We start from the raw sequence: 17,502 nt of genomic DNA on the forward strand, positions 1-17,502 counted from the left end.
GGGACGTGTTGGCGGCTCGAGTAAAGCGCCAAGTCAGAAGTCTGTAGAAGTCTCCACGCAGACCTCCAGGAGAGGAGGCCGCCGGCGCCCGTCTCTTTCCTGCCTCCCACACTGGACATGTGGCTCTGGGGGAAATCGAAATCTCATCTTCTGGAGGGCGGCTGGAGAGGATTTTGCCTTTCCCACAGTCTTTTTTTTTTTTTTTTTTTTTTTAATAGCTTCCTTCTGAATTATTTCCAAAAGCCCTGTTCCCCAGTCCCTGTCTCTTCTTTCTCAACCCAACCTCGCCCTCTGACCGTGAACCTGAAGCTGCTGCCTCGTCTGCCTTCAGGCTTTTCAGTGGCCTGATGCTCGGGCCTCTGGTGTGACCTGGGACCCTGGGACCGTCTGTGTTAAAGACATGCGGGGAGAGTGGCCTGGCTCACCCCGTCCCTCTGTGCTTCCCTCTGTTCCTGCGTCTTCAGTCAGGGAATGAGCACGGTCACTGTCTGCTTCTCTCGTTTGCAGGAGGAAATCCCCCGCCAGCTCCAGTACATCTGCCTGTACCTGGTCCACATCGCTGGAGCTTACCTCTTAAAGTGAGCGAGACCCCGGAGCCAGCCCATCTCCTTGCCCTTTTATGGGCAAGGGAACCTCTCCACACGTTCATTCAATTAGGAGGCATTGATTAGATGACTTCTGTATGCCGGGCATCATGCTAAGACCTGGGAAATACAAAGATGGATAACAGATAATTCCTTTATCTTTAGTGGTTCATCCTTGGCCTAGTGGGAGAGAGAGTTACAGACATAGACCAGCACGGTTTAGCATGGTGAGCACTGTACTATGTGTCATCTGCCATGGGAACCCAGAAGGGTGACTGACGACCTCAACGCAAGACAGAGCCAGGGAAGGCTTCCGAGGGGTGTCGTGCTTGAACCGTGCGTGGCTTTGCAGGTTGAAGGCAGCCCGGAGCTGGGCTCCTGCCTCATGTCCAGTGGCGGACGCCGGCCGGGGCTCAGAGCCCTAGGATCCCTTCCTTTCTGATCTGTGATGAAATGTGGAGTAGTCGCTGGGTGGTTGTTCAGAAGTTGGAAGAGTTGCTATTGTGTTGGGCCTTAAATGTCTCCTTTATAAAAAGAATCATATTGATGAAGAGGATCAGTCATTGCTCATTTGGAATTTTCTTGAGCTTGATCCATGCCGTGTAGGAAAACACCCTGTACTTTCTCTAGGCCAGCATTTCGAGAACTTGTGATGTATAAATTTCTGCTAAGGTGCCTGGAGGTCCTGGGGCCCCTTATCTCCTGGGTCCCCACAGCAGGCATCCTGTGAGAAGGACTGACTCAGGTGGCAGAGTCAGGAGGAAGGCAGCTGTCAAACACTGCTCTCCCGTCTCGGGAGGCCTAGGGCAGTGTCGCTCCCCAGAGGGGTCCTGGAGGGGCACAGGCTGTGTGGTGGGGCCAGCTCGGCTCCTGTATTGGATGCTCGTGTGTCGCACGCAGGCTGGGTGTAAGAAAGCCAGGGTGTGCTGTCGCCCCAGCAGTGTGTGGCTAGGCCCAGGGTGAGAATGCACAGGCAGGACCACATAGAAGGAGAGCTTCCGGCTGCTCTCGAGTCCCTACTGTATCATCACGTATTCCTCCCAAAGATGTGAGACACTCCAAGGTCTGTTTTCCCCACATCCGACGTGTCCCAGCGAAGGACAAGGGCAGGTGTCTGACCCTGTTTGGTCCGAGTCCTGAGAATTCTGGTTTTGGAGTTGCAATAGAACCAAGAGGGCAGGGGGCAGCAGATCCTCCACAATCACCCATTCCGTTCCATTCCCAGTGAGGCTGGCACTGTTTTCAAGGTGAGGCCTCCTCTCTCTGCTCCTTTAGGTAGCATGACCTCCTTTCTCCTCTATCCTTGTTATAGTTTTCAGAGGGGAGTGAGGGGAAGGGAGAGACCCTTGGCTGCAGGATTTCCCAAGGAAGAAAGACCTTTGAAATGCTGAAGGATACGGGGTCTCTTTTTGGTGAAGAGCTTGGCTTTGGGAGGCCTTCACTCACGCAGCACATACCTGAGCCCTCTCGTGGGCCAGACGCTGCTCCAGGAGCTGCGGTCACGTCTGGGTGAAGGCAGACACAGCCCTGCTCTTCTGGGGCGTCCGTTCCCTGGGAGGCAGACCATAGCTAAGGAAATAAATAAATAGTTTCCCAAGGTGGTAAGTGTAATGAAGAAAATGAAGCAGGATAGTGTAACAGAGTGATGTGTCCACCTGGCTCCTTTGGTGTGGTGAGGGAAGGCCTCTCTGAGGAGGTGACTCAGGTTGAGGAGTGAATGATAAGAGCCAGGTACATGAAGAGCTGGGGAGATTGCCAGGCAGGCAGAGGAAACAACAGGTGCAAAGGCCCTGAGGTAGGAGTGGGCATAAAACCCAATGTGGCTGGAGTACAGAAAATGAGGATTGGGACAAGGCCATGGGCCAGATCATGCTGGACTTTCTAGGCCATGTGAAGACATTGGGTAGTTTTCACATCATCTCTTGACCATTCTCAGGATCCAGTGACCATCGTGAAAGATTTCTACCTCTTTGGTCTCATTCAGTGGAATCGGCTGGATCCTTATTTATCACTGCCCGTGGGAGTGCTCCCACATGATCTCATCGACTTCCTGAAGCCCTGCGTGTTTGGCGGGATCTGTAATTTCACTTTGCAGTCTTTTCACATTAGTTTGAACTTCAACTGACTGTCTGCAGGAAACTGCCTAAGAAACAGTAACAGTGTCACGCCTGGAATTAAGCAGAGGGGCATGTCTGAGTGGGTGCTAATTTTATAAGAGGTCGGTTCACTCGCACAGATTTTTGCGTTATTAGCTGTGAAGACTTGGATGGTGACAGATCAGATGGCGGGAATCCCTCGTATTTCTACATGAAAGTGCAGCAGACTTGTTACGTGCTTGGTCCTGGGCTAGGGGACAAGGACAAGGTGACAAGTGCTGTAAAGAGCCTAGGATAGGCTCCCTGTGGGTGCAGGTCAGGGCGCCTACGCAGACAGGCCGGGTGGACGGCCAGCGGGGTCACTATCAGGAAAAATTCTTAACGGTGTGACAGCAGAACTGCATCCTCAAGGAGGAGGCAGGGCCAGCCGGGAAGGGGGGGTGGAAAGCAGACCCGGGGCGCGGGCCCCTCGCTCTGCTCTCGTGGCGTTTTGGGGGGAGTGTGAGGCTCGTCCGTTTCTCCGCAGCCTGAGCCGCCTGGGCCTGATCCTGCTGCTGCTGCAGTACTCGACCGAGTTCCTCTTCCACATGGCTCGGCTCTTCTACTTTGCGGACGAGAACAACGAGAAGCTGTAAGTGGCGCTGCTGGGTACTGGCCCCCCACCCCCCTAGGCCTGGCTGACGGGGAAAGTCCTGCCCTGGGGGCAAAGTGCCCCCTTACCTGCAGGCGCCACCCCGAGGTCGTGCTTTTTCCTTGAGCATCTTGTTCTAGATACCTCATCCCTCAAGCACCCTACTCGGCCACCTTTGAGAACCCTCTTCCCGCTTGGGGTCGCTTCTGGAGAAGCGGGGCGGGTTCCCTCACGGGCCCCGGAGGCTGACGTCCCTTTCCCCACTCCGTGAGCAGGTTCAGCGCCTGGGCTGCCGTGTTTGGGGTCACCCGCCTCTTCATCCTCACCCTCGCTGTGCTGGCCATCGGCTTTGGGCTGGCTCGCATGGAGAACCAGGCCTTTGACCCCGAGAGGGGGAACTTCAACACTTTACTCTGCAGGTGAGTTGGGCAGAAGCCCGAGGCGATAAAGCAGGGCTCCCCGAGTGCTGCTGGGGGCCCCCTGAACTTGGCACAGCTTCCGCGGAAGGTCAGACCCAAGTCTCCCGCACATTGATATTTAGCTGGAAATCTCTGGACGCCAGGCCTGAGGGCAGAAGAGAGACCAGCCTTCTGCTCCTATCAAAACCCCCTTCCCTTCCTGGCCCCGCCCGCTCAGACTGCAGTCGGGGTCCCAGTCAAACTGGAGTCTCCTCACCTGGTCCAGCCTCTCAGCTGACTGTCACAACCACTGTCACTTGGGCTCTTTACAGCCATGTTCTCAACGGTTTGGCCAGTGGCCTCCCGTAGCAGCAAGGCAGGCAGCGAGGAAGCCGTTGTGTCTCATGAGACCCTTGGGCCTGGGGGGGGGGGCCGCCTGCTTTGTCTAGGGTTGCTTAGCGTGTGAGTGGCTCGCTAGATGAGAAGCCACTCTTCTAGAATTATTTCTGCTATATCATAATTCATTTGAATTCTTCCAGTATATATGGAGCTTACATGAGTCGTGTTCTGTGCTGTGGGCACAAAGCCCGTGGATGCCCGTCAGGCCTGGGGACAGTGTGACTGTGGAGCTGGACGCGCGTCTGTCCTCCTTCCCGGTCTCCCTAGCCCCTGTCCCTCCGTCACCACCCCTCAAGTGCGCTAGCGCAGAGATCGGCCCCGAGATTGGCGCTCTCCCCGGTGGTGGTGGCGGGATGGGGGCGTGCCGACGCTGAGGGTGGCGGGAGCTCGGCTTCCTGGCCCCGTCTGCCCGGGGCCGTGGGCCCGCCCGCAGCCCTGAGCCCACACTGTGCCCTCTGCAGGCTCTGCGTGCTGCTGCTGGTGTGTGCCGCCCAGGCCTGGCTCATGTGGCGCTTCATCCACTCCCAGCTGCGGCACTGGCGGGAGTACTGGAACGAGCAGAGCGCCAAGCGGAGAGTCCCGGCTGTCCCCAGACTGCCAGCCAGGCTCATCAAGAGGGAAGCCGGTGAGTGCCGGGCCGCGGCCAGGCAGCAGGTGAAGTCTGGCTCCGTGGGCTCTACCCGACCAGTGCCGCCACTCCTCCGCCCTGACCGCTCCTGGGCCTGGGGCTCCTGCCGGGGCCTGCCTGGCTCGTGGCTGGGCATGGGCCAGGGACACGTGGTGGGTGGGGCTGGCCCTGACTAGGCGGGGAGCCCTCCTGGCCACGATGGGCAGGGCAGAAGCTGGGTGGGGAACTCTGGCGAGAAGCGTGTCCTCAGGGTGGCGTCTGGACGCCAGCCCAGCTCTGCCGCCTGTTCTCTGTCCCCACCTGCCCTCTTGCTCTACATCTCGGCCTGGCCCTGCCTCCCAGGTTACTGGCTCCTCCTCTGTTTTCATTCAGGAGTGACTCAAGGTGACACAGTGCTAGGTGGGCGGCAGGGGTGGGACACCCACGTCTCGTCTGGCCCCTGCCACACACTCTAGTAACCCCCTGCTCCCGACCGGGGCCCGGGGCACTGCCAGCCCTGCACTTTCTGTCCAGCCTGGGGGCCTGTCTGCACCAGGGTCTGTTTTCTGACTCACCTGCCTTTCTCCAGGTGTGGCCTGCTTGGCGAGGGCTCCTGTGTGTTTGAACCAGACACGTGCACGGCTGGGTGTGACGAGGCGTCAGGCCTGGTTGGGGGGTGTGGGCAGGAGGCCGCAGCCAGATGTGCCTCCTTGACTGTGAGCAAGCACATGGAGGTGTTTTTGACAACAATGAAAAGATAGCACAACTTTTCTGCCAGAGGCGCGTCAGGCATCTGAGTAAGGCCTTGTCACTACAGTCTCTGCCTCCTCTCTCTGTTCTCACCTTCCCCGGAGTTGGTGCTGAAGTGGGCTGGCGCCCAGCAGGGGCCGGAGAGAAACTGAGGACACGGGCCGGCAGCCTCTAAGTGATTTCACAAGCATCTGGCCCCACCTCAGGCCTGGGCGGGCGGGCCTCTGGCTCTCCGGGGTTACCTGTGTCATCCCAGCCCATCCCGCTGAAGGACAGTCAGAGAGCCACCACCTCAAACAGAGCCGCTGGCAGCCAGACCAGGGAAGGCACGAGCCCCCGGGAGCTGTCCGCTGGTTTCCAGTTGCTGTGTCCCCTGGGCTCAGCCTGTGTACAGCCGCAGGGCAGCCCGGCCCATGTCCCCTCTCCTGCTGCAGTCCCAGCGGGAACACCGTGTCTGTGTCTCCCTTCACTTCCTAGGTTACCATGAAAATGGCGTGGTGAAAGCCGAGAACGGAACCTCCCCACGGACTAAGAAACTCAAGTCTCCTTGAGGCCAAAGTGCTGGGAACAGGAATCCTCCGGCGGGGCCCAGCAGGGCGGCGGGAGCCCGGCCTCCATCCCTGCCTCCCGCTTCCAGCCCTGGACGCTCCTCCTCCAACAGCAGGAACCTGTCCTCCATCAGGGCTTTTCCTCTGTCTTACTTTTTGGCTTTCTCTTTTTCTTCTTCCATAAACCATTCTCAATAAAACCAAAAGCCTTCCTCTTTCTCTCCCTCAGGCCACCTCATGTCCTCACCTCTGTCCTGGGTTGGGTTTTCTAGAAGCCCAGCTTCTCATGGTTAGCGTTCTGCTCACCTCCTCTTTCTCTTCCTTCACTGCTGCTGCCTTCTCTTTTTACTTCTTCATTTCACTGTATCGTGCAATCTCTCTGTGTCTGATTTTTACAATGAGAGGGAGCTGAGACTGCGCTCCTGGCATCCAGCACCCAGCGTCATTCCCGGGACCTGTCAAAGTCTGAAACCTTGTGCCAAGGAGCCTCCGCCTGGGGCCGGTGGCAGGCCCCCCAGTGGTCCCCGTGCGGATGGGCAGGAAGAGGAGAGACCGGCCCTCTTGGATCACGATCTCCTAGGTGCTGATTAACTGACGAGATGTGTGGTTCCAGTTCTGCACGCGCCGTCTTGAGGCCCCACAGTGCCACTGCTGGTTGTAAATGCCAAGGCATTTGGCTTCCGGGCAGGACGGCTCGGTCCAGAGGATGGTGTGAACTGCCCTGGGTCCCGTGACTCGAGACAGCTTACTGGGGGGCTGGTCCTGGCCTGGGAACTAGCCTGCTCTCGCTCTGTCGGGGAGGCACCGCAGGAAGAGAGGTTGCCCACTCGAGAGCGGGAGCAAGCGGACTGAGCAGCAGGCTCTTCTGGAAAGGTGACAGCCGCGGAAGTGGTGGTGGAGTCGCCCTGGGCCTTTCTTCAGCAGCCTTGGCTGCTCTTCAACCATTCACCAGCATTCAGAAAACCAAATCAGACCGCAGTTAACCGACCAGCCTGGGATCTGCTGGTCCTGAGCCCCAGCCCGGCCGGGCCTGCTCCCCAACTTCTCTCTAGCTGCAGGAACACTAAGCCCCACGCTGGCCCCCTGGTGGCCCAGGGAGGGTCACCTGGGCACTCACCCTCTGGACTCACTCGTTGAGTGTTCTTTGGAATTGTCATCTGCTGATGTTTGCTGGGCCCACCGGCAGCATCTTAGACCGCATGATACCAGGGCTCACTCAGAGTCGCTCTGCTGGCTCGGGAGCAGACACAGCTGTACCCATAGGAGGTTTCCGCCCCCACCCTCACACATCCCTCCCCTCCCTCCACCCAAAGACAAGGCCCCAGGTCCTTATGGTGCCTGGGGAGTACTTCCAGAAGGGGAGTTAGGCTTTCAGGGGTCCTAATTAAGAACTCTTGAACTCTGTGCTGAGGCGAGGGGCAGCAGTTCTTGGTGGGCACAGGACTATTAGTGTCATTTGATGTGCTGGTCCCCTTTCTGATGTCACAGGAGAAACCAAACCTTGGATTATTACCCAAAAGGGGGGAAACGGGTCTTTTCTTCAAGGCAGCTCCCCTTTTCCATGTCACAGAGATCAATTCTCCAGTGGCTGAGGGATTTGTCACCTAACACCATTGTAGACCCTCCTCTCTGTCCACGATCAGGTGGCAGAAATGGGAAGGACTACCCCTGGCTGCTTCTGATCACCGTTAGGAAAATACACACTTCTCCCATCCTGCCCTCTTGTCCCTGACGCTTCTCTGGGCAGCAAAGCAGAATGTCGGTCAAAGGATGCATTGGTCTCACCCCAGCAGACCGAGCTGGACCCCCTTAGTCATTTCAGTCTAACAGCCCTGACGTGGCTGGAGTTGAGTTCACACCCCCCACCTTGCCTGGTGACCGCTAATGGAGGGGGTGTTCAGCCAGTGGCCGCCTCAGCCCGCCCGTCAGCCTGGCTGCCCGTCCCAGTTCTGTCCAGCCTGTAACCTGGACAGGCGTGCCTGCGCCCGGCAGCAGGCTGCCCCCCAGGTGTGCCCCAGGGTGCCTGCTGAGTCAGGCCTTCAGCAGGTACCGAGTCCGTGGCTTGCGGGCGGGTGCTGCGGGCAGGGAGGTGGTGACAGCTGATGTCATGCCATCAGGCAGCTGCCCTTCTTGTGTATGAAGGTGGTGGTTGCCGGAGACCACATGGCTTTATGTTCCTAGGTCTCCTGCAAGCCCCTGGCTCTGCAGGGTAGTGCGCCTCGGAGGTGGTACCACCGATCCAGGGGCCGGGCGACGCTGGCTCTGTTCCTGGAGGACGGGGTTGGTTTGGTGATGAGAGTCAGGAAAATCTTTTCTGCTGTGTAAGAACCCCTGAGACTGAGTAAGGCTAGCAGCTCACCAGCAGGGCTTCAGGAGTGATTTGCGAGGAGAGAGGGCAAGGGGGAAGTTGTAGGGTCTTTGTCACCCCACCAGCATTCCTGGCACATTTATTGCAGAGCAGAGCCAAGGCTTTGGCAGTTTGGCTCAAACCATGTTGCCAGGGGCCCAGACAACTCAGTTCCACTTCATCCTGAGCCTGGTGGGCTGGCTTGGCTGGATTTGGCCACTCTGGCTGTTTTCTTCTGTCCCAGACACTCTCCTGTTCCCAAAGTGCCGAGCCGTCTGTGAAGGCCCTGCCAGACCCCTCCAGCTTGAGAGGCCACTCAGCGCCACCCGCCAGGAGCAGGTGAACAGATGCTAATCTACCTCAGCAACTGCTGCCTCTCAGTCGCTGACCGGCCCAGGCGGGGGAAGCGGGCCGGTGGCAGTGGCGGGAGAACGAGGATCCCGTGCTGCCCACTCCCCTCCTTGGAGGTTCGGTGATGGGAAGGTTATTTTTACCATCCAGTCCCTGATAGCTGTACTATTAATCAGTTACATTTGTTCCTTTTGAAGGTAGGGAGGGTTCTGGGGAGAGCCGAGGAGATGTGCTTCTCTCCCATTCTAGTCAAGTCTAACCCTACGTGTGTCTGGGCCACCAGACCCAAACTGTTGCTGAGAACCTTTTCCGTTTCTGTCCCGAGGCGGAACTTGACATTTCAGAAGCCAGAGCAGACGTCTGCGCTCTGGCCACCGCTGCAGGTGCGTCTCGTGGCTGGGATCCCTCGGACCATAGAAAGCCCTGAAACCTGGGGTGGCTGTCCCAGGAGTGTGCGCATCTGGCTTTTCTTTTGGGACCTTCTTCCTCAGCACCCTTTGACTTTTTTCTAAGTGGCAGATATGAGGTAGGGGCAGAGAGTGCACCCCCTCCCACAGTTCTGCAACAGAAAATTCTATTCCCTGGAGGCCCTTTTCTTTTGCAGCGGCTTGCTGACCCCATGCGGCTGGGGAAGGCTTGGCGTGGATTTCCTTCGTGGCTTCAGCCTTCCCCGGTGGTTTTTCGTAGGCTTAGGGTGAGAGAAGGTGGGGTGGTCTGGACGTAACGGCCCTGCGCGAGGGCCTGGTGTCACGGTGAGCAGACTTCCATTCCTGACCTTCCAGGCCCCTGTCCTTCTCTAACGGCGAGCGTGCTGAAGGCTCGTGAGTCAGGACGGCTGGGTGGTCTTGCTTCCCTCCCGCTGCCTTCCCAGCGCTCAGCCCTGTTCCTCAGGAGGGACTCTGGGCATGACTGGGGAGCTGGGTCATTGTCAGATCATTTGAAAACCTAAAGAAAATCCCTCTCCTGCCCAGGGTTGGCCAATGAGGAAGCCCTCACTAACCTCCTCCCACTCTTTACCCCGGTTCTTGGTTCTCACATGAATATCAACTGCTCCTCCCAAAAGGCTGAAAAAGACCCCTCCTCTGCTGCCCCCCACCCCCTACACTTTTCCCAGAGGTCTCAGAGAAGCACCAGGACATCGGGACTTGCTGGCTCTGTGTGGACTCTTGCTCGGCAACCCCGGCGAGTGTTTGTCGTAAGCAGATCCTTTTTCTTTTGGTGTAAGAAGTGCCTTACTTGCTGGGTGGTCTTCAGCCTTCCCTTGTGCTGTATGGCCTGCCCCCAGCTGCCATGTGTCATGTGCAGCCAGGGACACCAGACCTGGTACTGTTACATGTAAAAGGGACACGGATTGTGAGAGTTACGCCTCATTCGTCTCCCCCCGTTGTGTTGGGTCTGTGGTGTGTTCTCTGTGTTGTTTCTGGTTTCTCCCTTGTGTCAGTTTTCTGTGGGGCCCATCGGCAGGCACCTGTGCCTCCTGCCTATTAAGGGAAGCCGGGGGCACCAGCCCCCCTGGGCCTCTGGCCCCACGCAGTGAGCCCTGCTGTTCCAGCTCGCCCCACATTAAAAGAAAAGGCAGCCTTGCGATAACCTCTTCCCATCTCCCTTGCTTCCCATTCAACCCAAAGTTGGTATGATAAAGGTGTGTACTTCTACTTCCGAGTCACCAGTGTTAAGTCGTGGATGCCCATGTGATGGTGGGTCTGGTTTGGCTGTTGCAGAACTTCCTGGAGCTCCTCATTCAGTGTCACCGCGTGTTGGCAGCAGCTCCCCGGTCCCCTCCTGGCCTGCCTTTTCCTTGCTCTTCCGGGTTGTGCAATAACTCTTCCAGCCAGTGGTCCTTTCCACAGGCCTCGCTGCCCCTTACAACGCCCTGCAACTGGGGAGGGAAGGGACCCACGGGAGGGGTGGTGGTCATCCCCTGCAGAAGACACGTCAGCCACTTTCCCTTTGTTGCTGTCATTCTCGTGAGCCTGGCTGGGTTTCTGTGGCACTCTAGTAGAACATTGTAGCATCATCTTAGAAGTCCATCTATTTTTCAAAAATCTGTTGAAAAGGAAAAAAACCATCCTCATGATGGGGCATTAATAAGTCAGCATCTGGGAATAAGATCTGTTTTGACACCCGAGGCATCACCATCACTCTGGCTAAGAGCATTCTGGAGTTTCTAGTTCATGTGGAGAGGGAGGAGATTTCCCTGAGAATCAGCCCCGCGTGGACAGCCCTGTCCACCTGGTAGGATCTGGCTGTGACTAAGTACCGCCGTGTCCTTGGGTACAGATTCGAGTGTTTATGTGACGAGATGATAAACCTCATTTTTCAGTTCCTCGTGTTTCATGAACATCTGAAGGATGAGCTGAGGCTGCTGGTGTCCTGAGCAACTCGTAATGCAAACGTGGACAGACTGTCTTTGTTTTCCACTTTAGCCTGTTCATGTTATGGACCAAATTTCAACAAGGAACTCAAGGAAAACTTGTACGTGCCGTATTTATGCTTTCATGTCAAAGGGTTTTGGGGGGGGACTTTTTACTTTCAGTGAACTTTTTTCAAAATCCTTTTTCAACTGTTTCTGTCTGGTTTTAAAAGAAATTACAGTTTTGTATGGATTTTTTTTAATGTACATTTTGAAACAAAGGATCAGCAAATATTTTTGAAATAACTGAATAAAAGGCATAGAATTATCAGTCTAATTGTCTCTGGTATAATTCCTTATGTTCCTTTTTAAATCTGGATGCTTCATTTGCTTTTACTTGAAAAATGAGGTCGCATCAATTTTAGCCTCATTTCTAATGCTTTTCACTATATTAGTCATTTCTTGTATATTTTTGAGATATAGTTGTTCATTGTGGTCACATGAATTAGGGTGTTGGAATTAAGGATGGAGAAAGAGTTGGTATATTGAGTGCTGGGAGTAATAGGCATCATTTTACATGGTCTATAACGGTGAAGTATGAGAGTGGGAAGTTGTCTTGGCGTGGATCTGTGGGTAGGAAGCACCCCATGCTTTATGGCTACTGTATAATGAGTCATCTGGCTAGGAGAGGATGGGATTAAGTAAGTGTGTGTGTAAAAGCCATCACATATTAGTGTCGGTGCTGAAAAGAAGACGTCCAAGTGTTCGTAATAATGGTGAGCATTGCTGGTGTCATTGCCCTGCTGTGTTCTCCAGAACCATCTTTAGAGATGAGAGCAGTTACAGGCAGCAGCTAGCAAGGACTCCCCCAGGGTCTGAGGATTAAGCAGCAAACGCTGACGGGGGTGCAGGGGCGCGGTACTATCAGAGGGCGAGCTTTGGTGTGGAGTTGGGCTGCAGGCCTGCTCTGCCGTGAGAAGCCGGCTGACCCCCAGCAGCTCGTCTTCCCGAGCCTGTTTGTTCCTCTGTGTTCTACAGCTCTGCAGGGTGGTTGGTTTGCCTGCTTGCTTGCTTTTGCAGAGAGTGGTGGGGATAGATTTAGGGATAGTGAATGCTAAGTTCATGGTACAAATAAAGCACTCAATAAATTTTTTTTAATGAACATACTCATGTGCTAGCAGGATATAGAGGAGTCACTCACCCAAGTGCCCCTTGATTCTCTGGAAACAATATTTAGAGACATCTTGTCTACCTCTCGGTCCCAAATACCCTCAAAGCCTGTAGATATGGGTTGTATATACCCTAATCAGATGGTATTTTCAAGGCTCCCTGGTGGTACAGACAGAGTCCAGGCCCAGGGCCTGAGGAGTGGCTAACCCTCAGCCAGTCTTCACCCACAGGCAGATTTTACTAGCCCTGAACCCATAAGCCACCCTAAAGCATCCTAACAACACAGCCTTCAGTGAGCGCCACTACCGTAGCTACTGGCATGCCTCGGTTCACACACTAACAAACAGGTGATGCTACTTCTGTCTCGGCTCCCGGGGGGCCCCTTCAAAAGAGCGTCATTTCTTCTTCCCACGGTATTGCTGCTGCAGGCTAGTGCTCGGCTCCCTTCCATCCCCTGAGCCAGGACTCCAGGTGCATGCCAGGTGTGGCTATAGCATAAGGTGGCAAAAGTGACATCCAGTGGTTGCACTGCCATTGGTTGCACTGAGATTGAGGATCTCAGCAGGAGAAGTGATTAGCTCTGACGTTTGTGGCTCCTACGCTTGCCCGCCTTGGATCAACTAGTGAGTGCCGACACCACAGAGATGACCTGCTGGCTCTGGTCTTCTGTGCAGTAGCTTTTATACCTTGTGGTGGTGCTGGCAGATCTCAACTTCTCCACCTTGGGTAAATTTGGAAGGTGAGGAGTGGACAGCCAGCTTAAGGCATACATGTGGATGGTGCCAAGCTTATTTAAGAACAGGTCAGACACTTCTAATAATTACAGTGGGGCTGAATTTTAATGCTGGTCCCCATTACAGTGGAAAAGGTATAGGAGGAGAAAAGCAGAAAAGATGTCAGAACTGAGGTCAGAAGGGCTGTGAGCACTTGCATCTCCAAGGCTGGGTAAGAGGATGTTAAATAAGACTTTTTCCCAAGGTCTCGAATTTCAGTTAAGGGCAAAAATTGGCAAGCGTCTCTGTATGCTGCAGATTGGTGCAGATCACGAAAGCCTTGCTGAAGAGGGGCCCAAGCTTCTGCAAATGTCCCTCTTCCACAGGAGCCAGGGGTGATGGAGAAATTACTGGAGAGAGTGGCTTTCTTGAAAGGAGCTGTCAGAGCGCTGTGGGTCCTGAGGGAGGTGCACTAACAGACTCGGGGCTTGACGTGGGTCCCCTGGAGCTGGGAGAGCACAAGAGTCTGGGTGCCTGAGTCTCACCTAAAACGTCTCAAGGAGAGGGCCTGGCTGAGCTGCCTACCTGCACAGCCAAGAGAGCAATCTAGAAGGAAATGTGAGCAAGAGTGGATGCCCCCAGAGGCGAGTGGCCTGATGGGCCCACCCGACCAAGAGGAGCTCAGAGGGTGAGAAGGAGCCCGGAGCAAGGGTCTGTTAGAGTGGGCAGTCAGTCTCTGAGAACAGTCCCAAGAACTCACAGAAAAAGGTGCCCTGGGAGAGAGCGAGCCAGCCTTCAGGCACAGGCCACTCAGAGGGCCCTGACCCAGATTATGACTTTACCAGCCGCAGAAATAAGACTTTGCCCTTTTCCCGTTTCTACCCCTCAACCCTCCCCGACACTCTTACAAAGGTCATAAACAGCAGTATGGCTGAGTGGGGGCGAAGGGAGCAGAAACCGGAAGAAGAAACAAACCCAGCACACCTGCCCCACCACACACGCTACAGGCTTCCACACTTGGGGCGGGACTGAGCTGGGGCAGGCAGGATAGAGCTTAGTATTTTTATTTTAGACTGAAATGGACTTTTAAATACCTAAAAATTATTTTTTTTATTGTGAAATTTTTGGTGTATATTATTGTTCATCAGTCACCATGTTTAAGTGCATCCCTCCACCCCAGAGCCCCCTAGCCCCTGGTAACCACCAAACAGTTCTATCTGTGTGTGTGTTGGTTTATCTTCCACGTATGCATGAAATCATGCACTGTTTGTCTCTCTCTTTCTAGCTTATTTCACTTAACATAATACCCTCCAGGTCCATCCATGTTGTTGCAAATAGGACGATTTTGTCTTTCTTTAGGGCTGAGTAGTATTCCATGGTATATATATACCACATCTTCTTTATCCAATCATCAGTCGAGGGACACTTGGGTGGCCTCCATGTCTTGGCTATAGTGAATAATGTTACGGTGAACATAGGGGTGCATAAGCCTCTTTGGATTGTTGATTTCAGGTTCGTTGGGTAGATACCCAGTAGTGGGATAGCTGGATCATAAGGTATTTCTATTTTTAATTTTAAAAATTAGGTTTTTTAACAGTTTTTAATAGTTATGAGTGACTAGGGAAAACCAAACAAAACCTGGTTATTCTTGAGATATCAACCTGGAGCAGAAAAGGAGGAGTCACCTAATGCATGTGCAGCCCTCTTCAGAAGCTGGCAGAGGTGGCTTGGCTCATCAGGAGAGGAAAAATCAAGGGACGTTCTGCACGAGTTCAGAGGGCCAGGCGTCCGGGTCCTATGTAACTCCATCCTCATTTATACCACTTGTTAGGTGGCAGGGAGGAGTCTGAGATGGCATTTATTAAGATGAAGTTGGTGGCTGCCTTCAACTAAGGAGCAGCCCTGCTTCTAAGAACTCTGTCAGCTCATTAGAAAACCAGTAACTGCTACTAGTCTTTTCCTCCCATCTCAAGGCCAGGCTCTCTAAATGCAGAGTTTTTCTAAAAAATTTTTTTTTACTACAATCTACATCAAGAAATACATTTTACATCATGACCCAGTAAATACATACTCAGTTGAAACAGGAGTTTCACCCTACTTCTGTTGGGTGAAACAATACATACCCTACTGTGTGTACACACTCTGATATTTTCTCTTCTATTCCACTTTTTAAAAAATACAGGTCCTACTTATGGCCCTAGCACCACAGTTTGAAAAATGTGGTGTATTTCCCTACAATACTAGGGGGGTGAGGGCATTGGTACCAGCAATACTGGGACTGTGTGCTTATTTCCAACAACCCAAATGATGCTTCTAGCAAATTCTATCTTTCTTCCTGCTCTTAATCATTGTAAACCTGTATTAGGGTTCTCCAGAGAGACAGAACCAATAGGATGTATATATAGAGAGAAAGAGATTTATTATAAGGAAATGGCTCACGCAATTATGGAGGCTGACAAGTCCCAAGATTTGCAGTCAGCAAGCTGGAGACCCATGAGAGCGATGATGTAGTTCCAGTCCAGTCCGAAGGCCTGAGAACCAGGAGAGCTGCTGGTGTTGTACAGTCCGAAGGCCAGCAAGCTTGAGACCCAGGAAGAGCCGATGCTTCAGTTTGAGTCCAAAGGCAGGAAAAAGCTGATGTCACAGTTCGAAGACAGGCAGGAAGAATTCTCTCTTACTTGGGAAAGGGTCAGCCTTTTTATTCTATTCAGGCCTTTAATGGACTGGATGAGGTCCACCAACTGGGGAGGGCAATTTGCTCAGTCTACCAATTCACATGTTAATCTCATCCAAGAAGGTCCTCACAGACACGCCCAATATAGTTTGTGACTAAATATCTAGGCACCCATGGTCCAGTCAAGTTGACACATAAAATTAACCATCATGACACCCCTACCCCTTCCTCCCTAAATAAGGCACCAATCTTAGCTCCTACAAGACCCAGCTTAATTTAGACTTCAGTAGTAGGGAAACAGAAGAACCAAAAAAGAAATACAATTTCAAGAGCTCCGTAAATGCTTCTATAAAGGGTACAAGGTATATTTCAAAGTGTAGGTCCAACCTCAAAAAACTGTACTGCATTCTCTCATCAGCAGGTCAGTTGGAGAAAGCACGAACAAAGTTATAGTAGTCGATCTTGTCTTCTCCGTGAGAGCACATCCTGATTAACTGCAGAGAGCAGAGAGAGCAGTGAGACAGACACGCAGGGCTGCCCTCTGCTTAACTGCAGCGCGCTTATTAATCATGATCCCCAGCCTTTGTACACCAGCTCCGAGTTTTTATATCCTCAGTTGAATTCTGAAATGATCCTGTGAAATGATCCTGTCAGACATCATCCCCATCTTACACTTTATGAAATCAAAGCTCAGATGGAGTGAATGGCCTGCCCAGGATTTCAGGACTAACATTTGTATTTATAAGGACATTGTCATTTCCAAAGCACTTTTAATTTTTTTTATATTCAAATACAAGACTTTTCCACCCACTTTGTGCACAGTAAGACTCTTTAAAATAGCACGTTGCTGTTATCACAGCCTAATACCTAGTAGAAGAACCTAGTTATGTCACTGCTCAAACCACGTCCCCTGAAACTCTGCTGTGAGTGGTGGTAGACTGATCTGCTCTGGTGCCTTCATGATATGTGCAAATCCATCCCACCCACGCCTTTCCTTGCCTACTTCCCACTGATGGCAATTCCTCTCTCCCATATCAGGTCACAGATAGTACAAATGACTTAAAAATCAAAATCTGGGCATGCGGTCATTAGAAATTTGGGAAGGTAAATGGGTGTTTGGCCACGTGGACCAATACCTTTCTATCTGCCTCCCCCGCTCCTTGCTAATGTTCTGTCTACAACAAATTTTTGTCTCTACCCTAGTCACTCTAGGCCTACACAAAAGCCTTCTCTACATGAGTCTTAACTTCTGAACATTCTTTCTGCTCAAAGATCTTTAAGAAGATCTACAGTAGCACCTCAGTGTTCTTAATCGGTGAGAATGTCTCAGTGGTAATAAGCCACAGTTGTTGGCAATTGTGGGAGAAACTTTGTTCTGACTTTTAGGGAAACCCTGGCTAAAGGGGTTTATAATAAAAAAGGCATGAAACGCCCTCTTCAACTCATTCAGTGAAAATTCTAGGAGGAGAATGTCCGTGTCGTTCCTCCGTGTGCAGCTGGCCATGTGTCCCTGGGCAGCGGTCATGCCCTCTTCCATGCTGGCCCTACTGATGGGCTGTGACAGGTGTCAAAGGCTGCCCGCCAACATGTTCAATCCAGCTGCCTTTGAGTCCCCCTTGGCAGCTGCCCCTCCATAATCACCTCTGCTGCCTGCCCTCCTTCTGCCCCGATATGTTCACCAGCCACTCTGTGCTGTCCAGCCCCACACCCCTTTAAAGAGATGCCCTGCAACAGCAACTAGAGAGGAACACCAGTGCTAGCGTCAAGGGGAAATACTATAATTGGGATAGACTAGGAGATCTGATTTCACCACCCTCGATCTTCCTCTGTTAAAACGAAATACACATGCAACTGCCTTCAGGAGAGAATGAACAGCACTCA

General features: G+C 53.1%; 2 protein-coding genes across 4 annotated transcripts in view; one reads left to right on the plus strand and one right to left on the minus strand.

Annotated features, from left to right (window-relative positions):
* Positions 1–11,401, plus strand: part of TRAM2 (translocation associated membrane protein 2) — a 75,796-nt gene extending 64,395 nt beyond the window's left edge. For 2 of the 3 annotated variants that reach the window (XM_058554165.1, XM_058554167.1), the window contains exons 7-11: positions 508–578; positions 3,207–3,311; positions 3,587–3,730; positions 4,570–4,733; positions 5,943–11,401. In XM_058554165.1, the coding sequence (XP_058410148.1) occupies positions 508–578; positions 3,207–3,311; positions 3,587–3,730; positions 4,570–4,733; positions 5,943–6,016 (558 nt within the window). In that variant the 3' untranslated portion in view covers positions 6,017–11,401. Of the gene's footprint in view, positions 1–507; positions 579–3,206; positions 3,312–3,586; positions 3,731–4,569; positions 4,763–5,942 lie in introns of all 3 variants that reach the window. The other variant, XM_058554166.1, reaches the window with a different exon arrangement.
* Positions 11,402–15,223: 3,822 nt separating this feature from the next.
* EFHC1 (EF-hand domain containing 1) overlaps positions 15,224–17,502 on the minus strand; it is a 62,337-nt gene continuing 60,058 nt past the window's right edge. The window contains exon 11 of the mRNA XM_058554164.1: positions 15,224–16,115. Coding sequence (XP_058410147.1) covers positions 16,044–16,115 — 72 coding nt within the window. The 3' untranslated portion in view covers positions 15,224–16,043. The remainder of the gene's footprint in view (positions 16,116–17,502) is intronic.

The sequence above is a fragment of the Diceros bicornis genome, chromosome 14 (assembly GCF_020826845.1).
Source record: "Diceros bicornis minor isolate mBicDic1 chromosome 14, mDicBic1.mat.cur, whole genome shotgun sequence".
Lineage (NCBI taxonomy): Eukaryota > Metazoa > Chordata > Mammalia > Perissodactyla > Rhinocerotidae > Diceros > Diceros bicornis.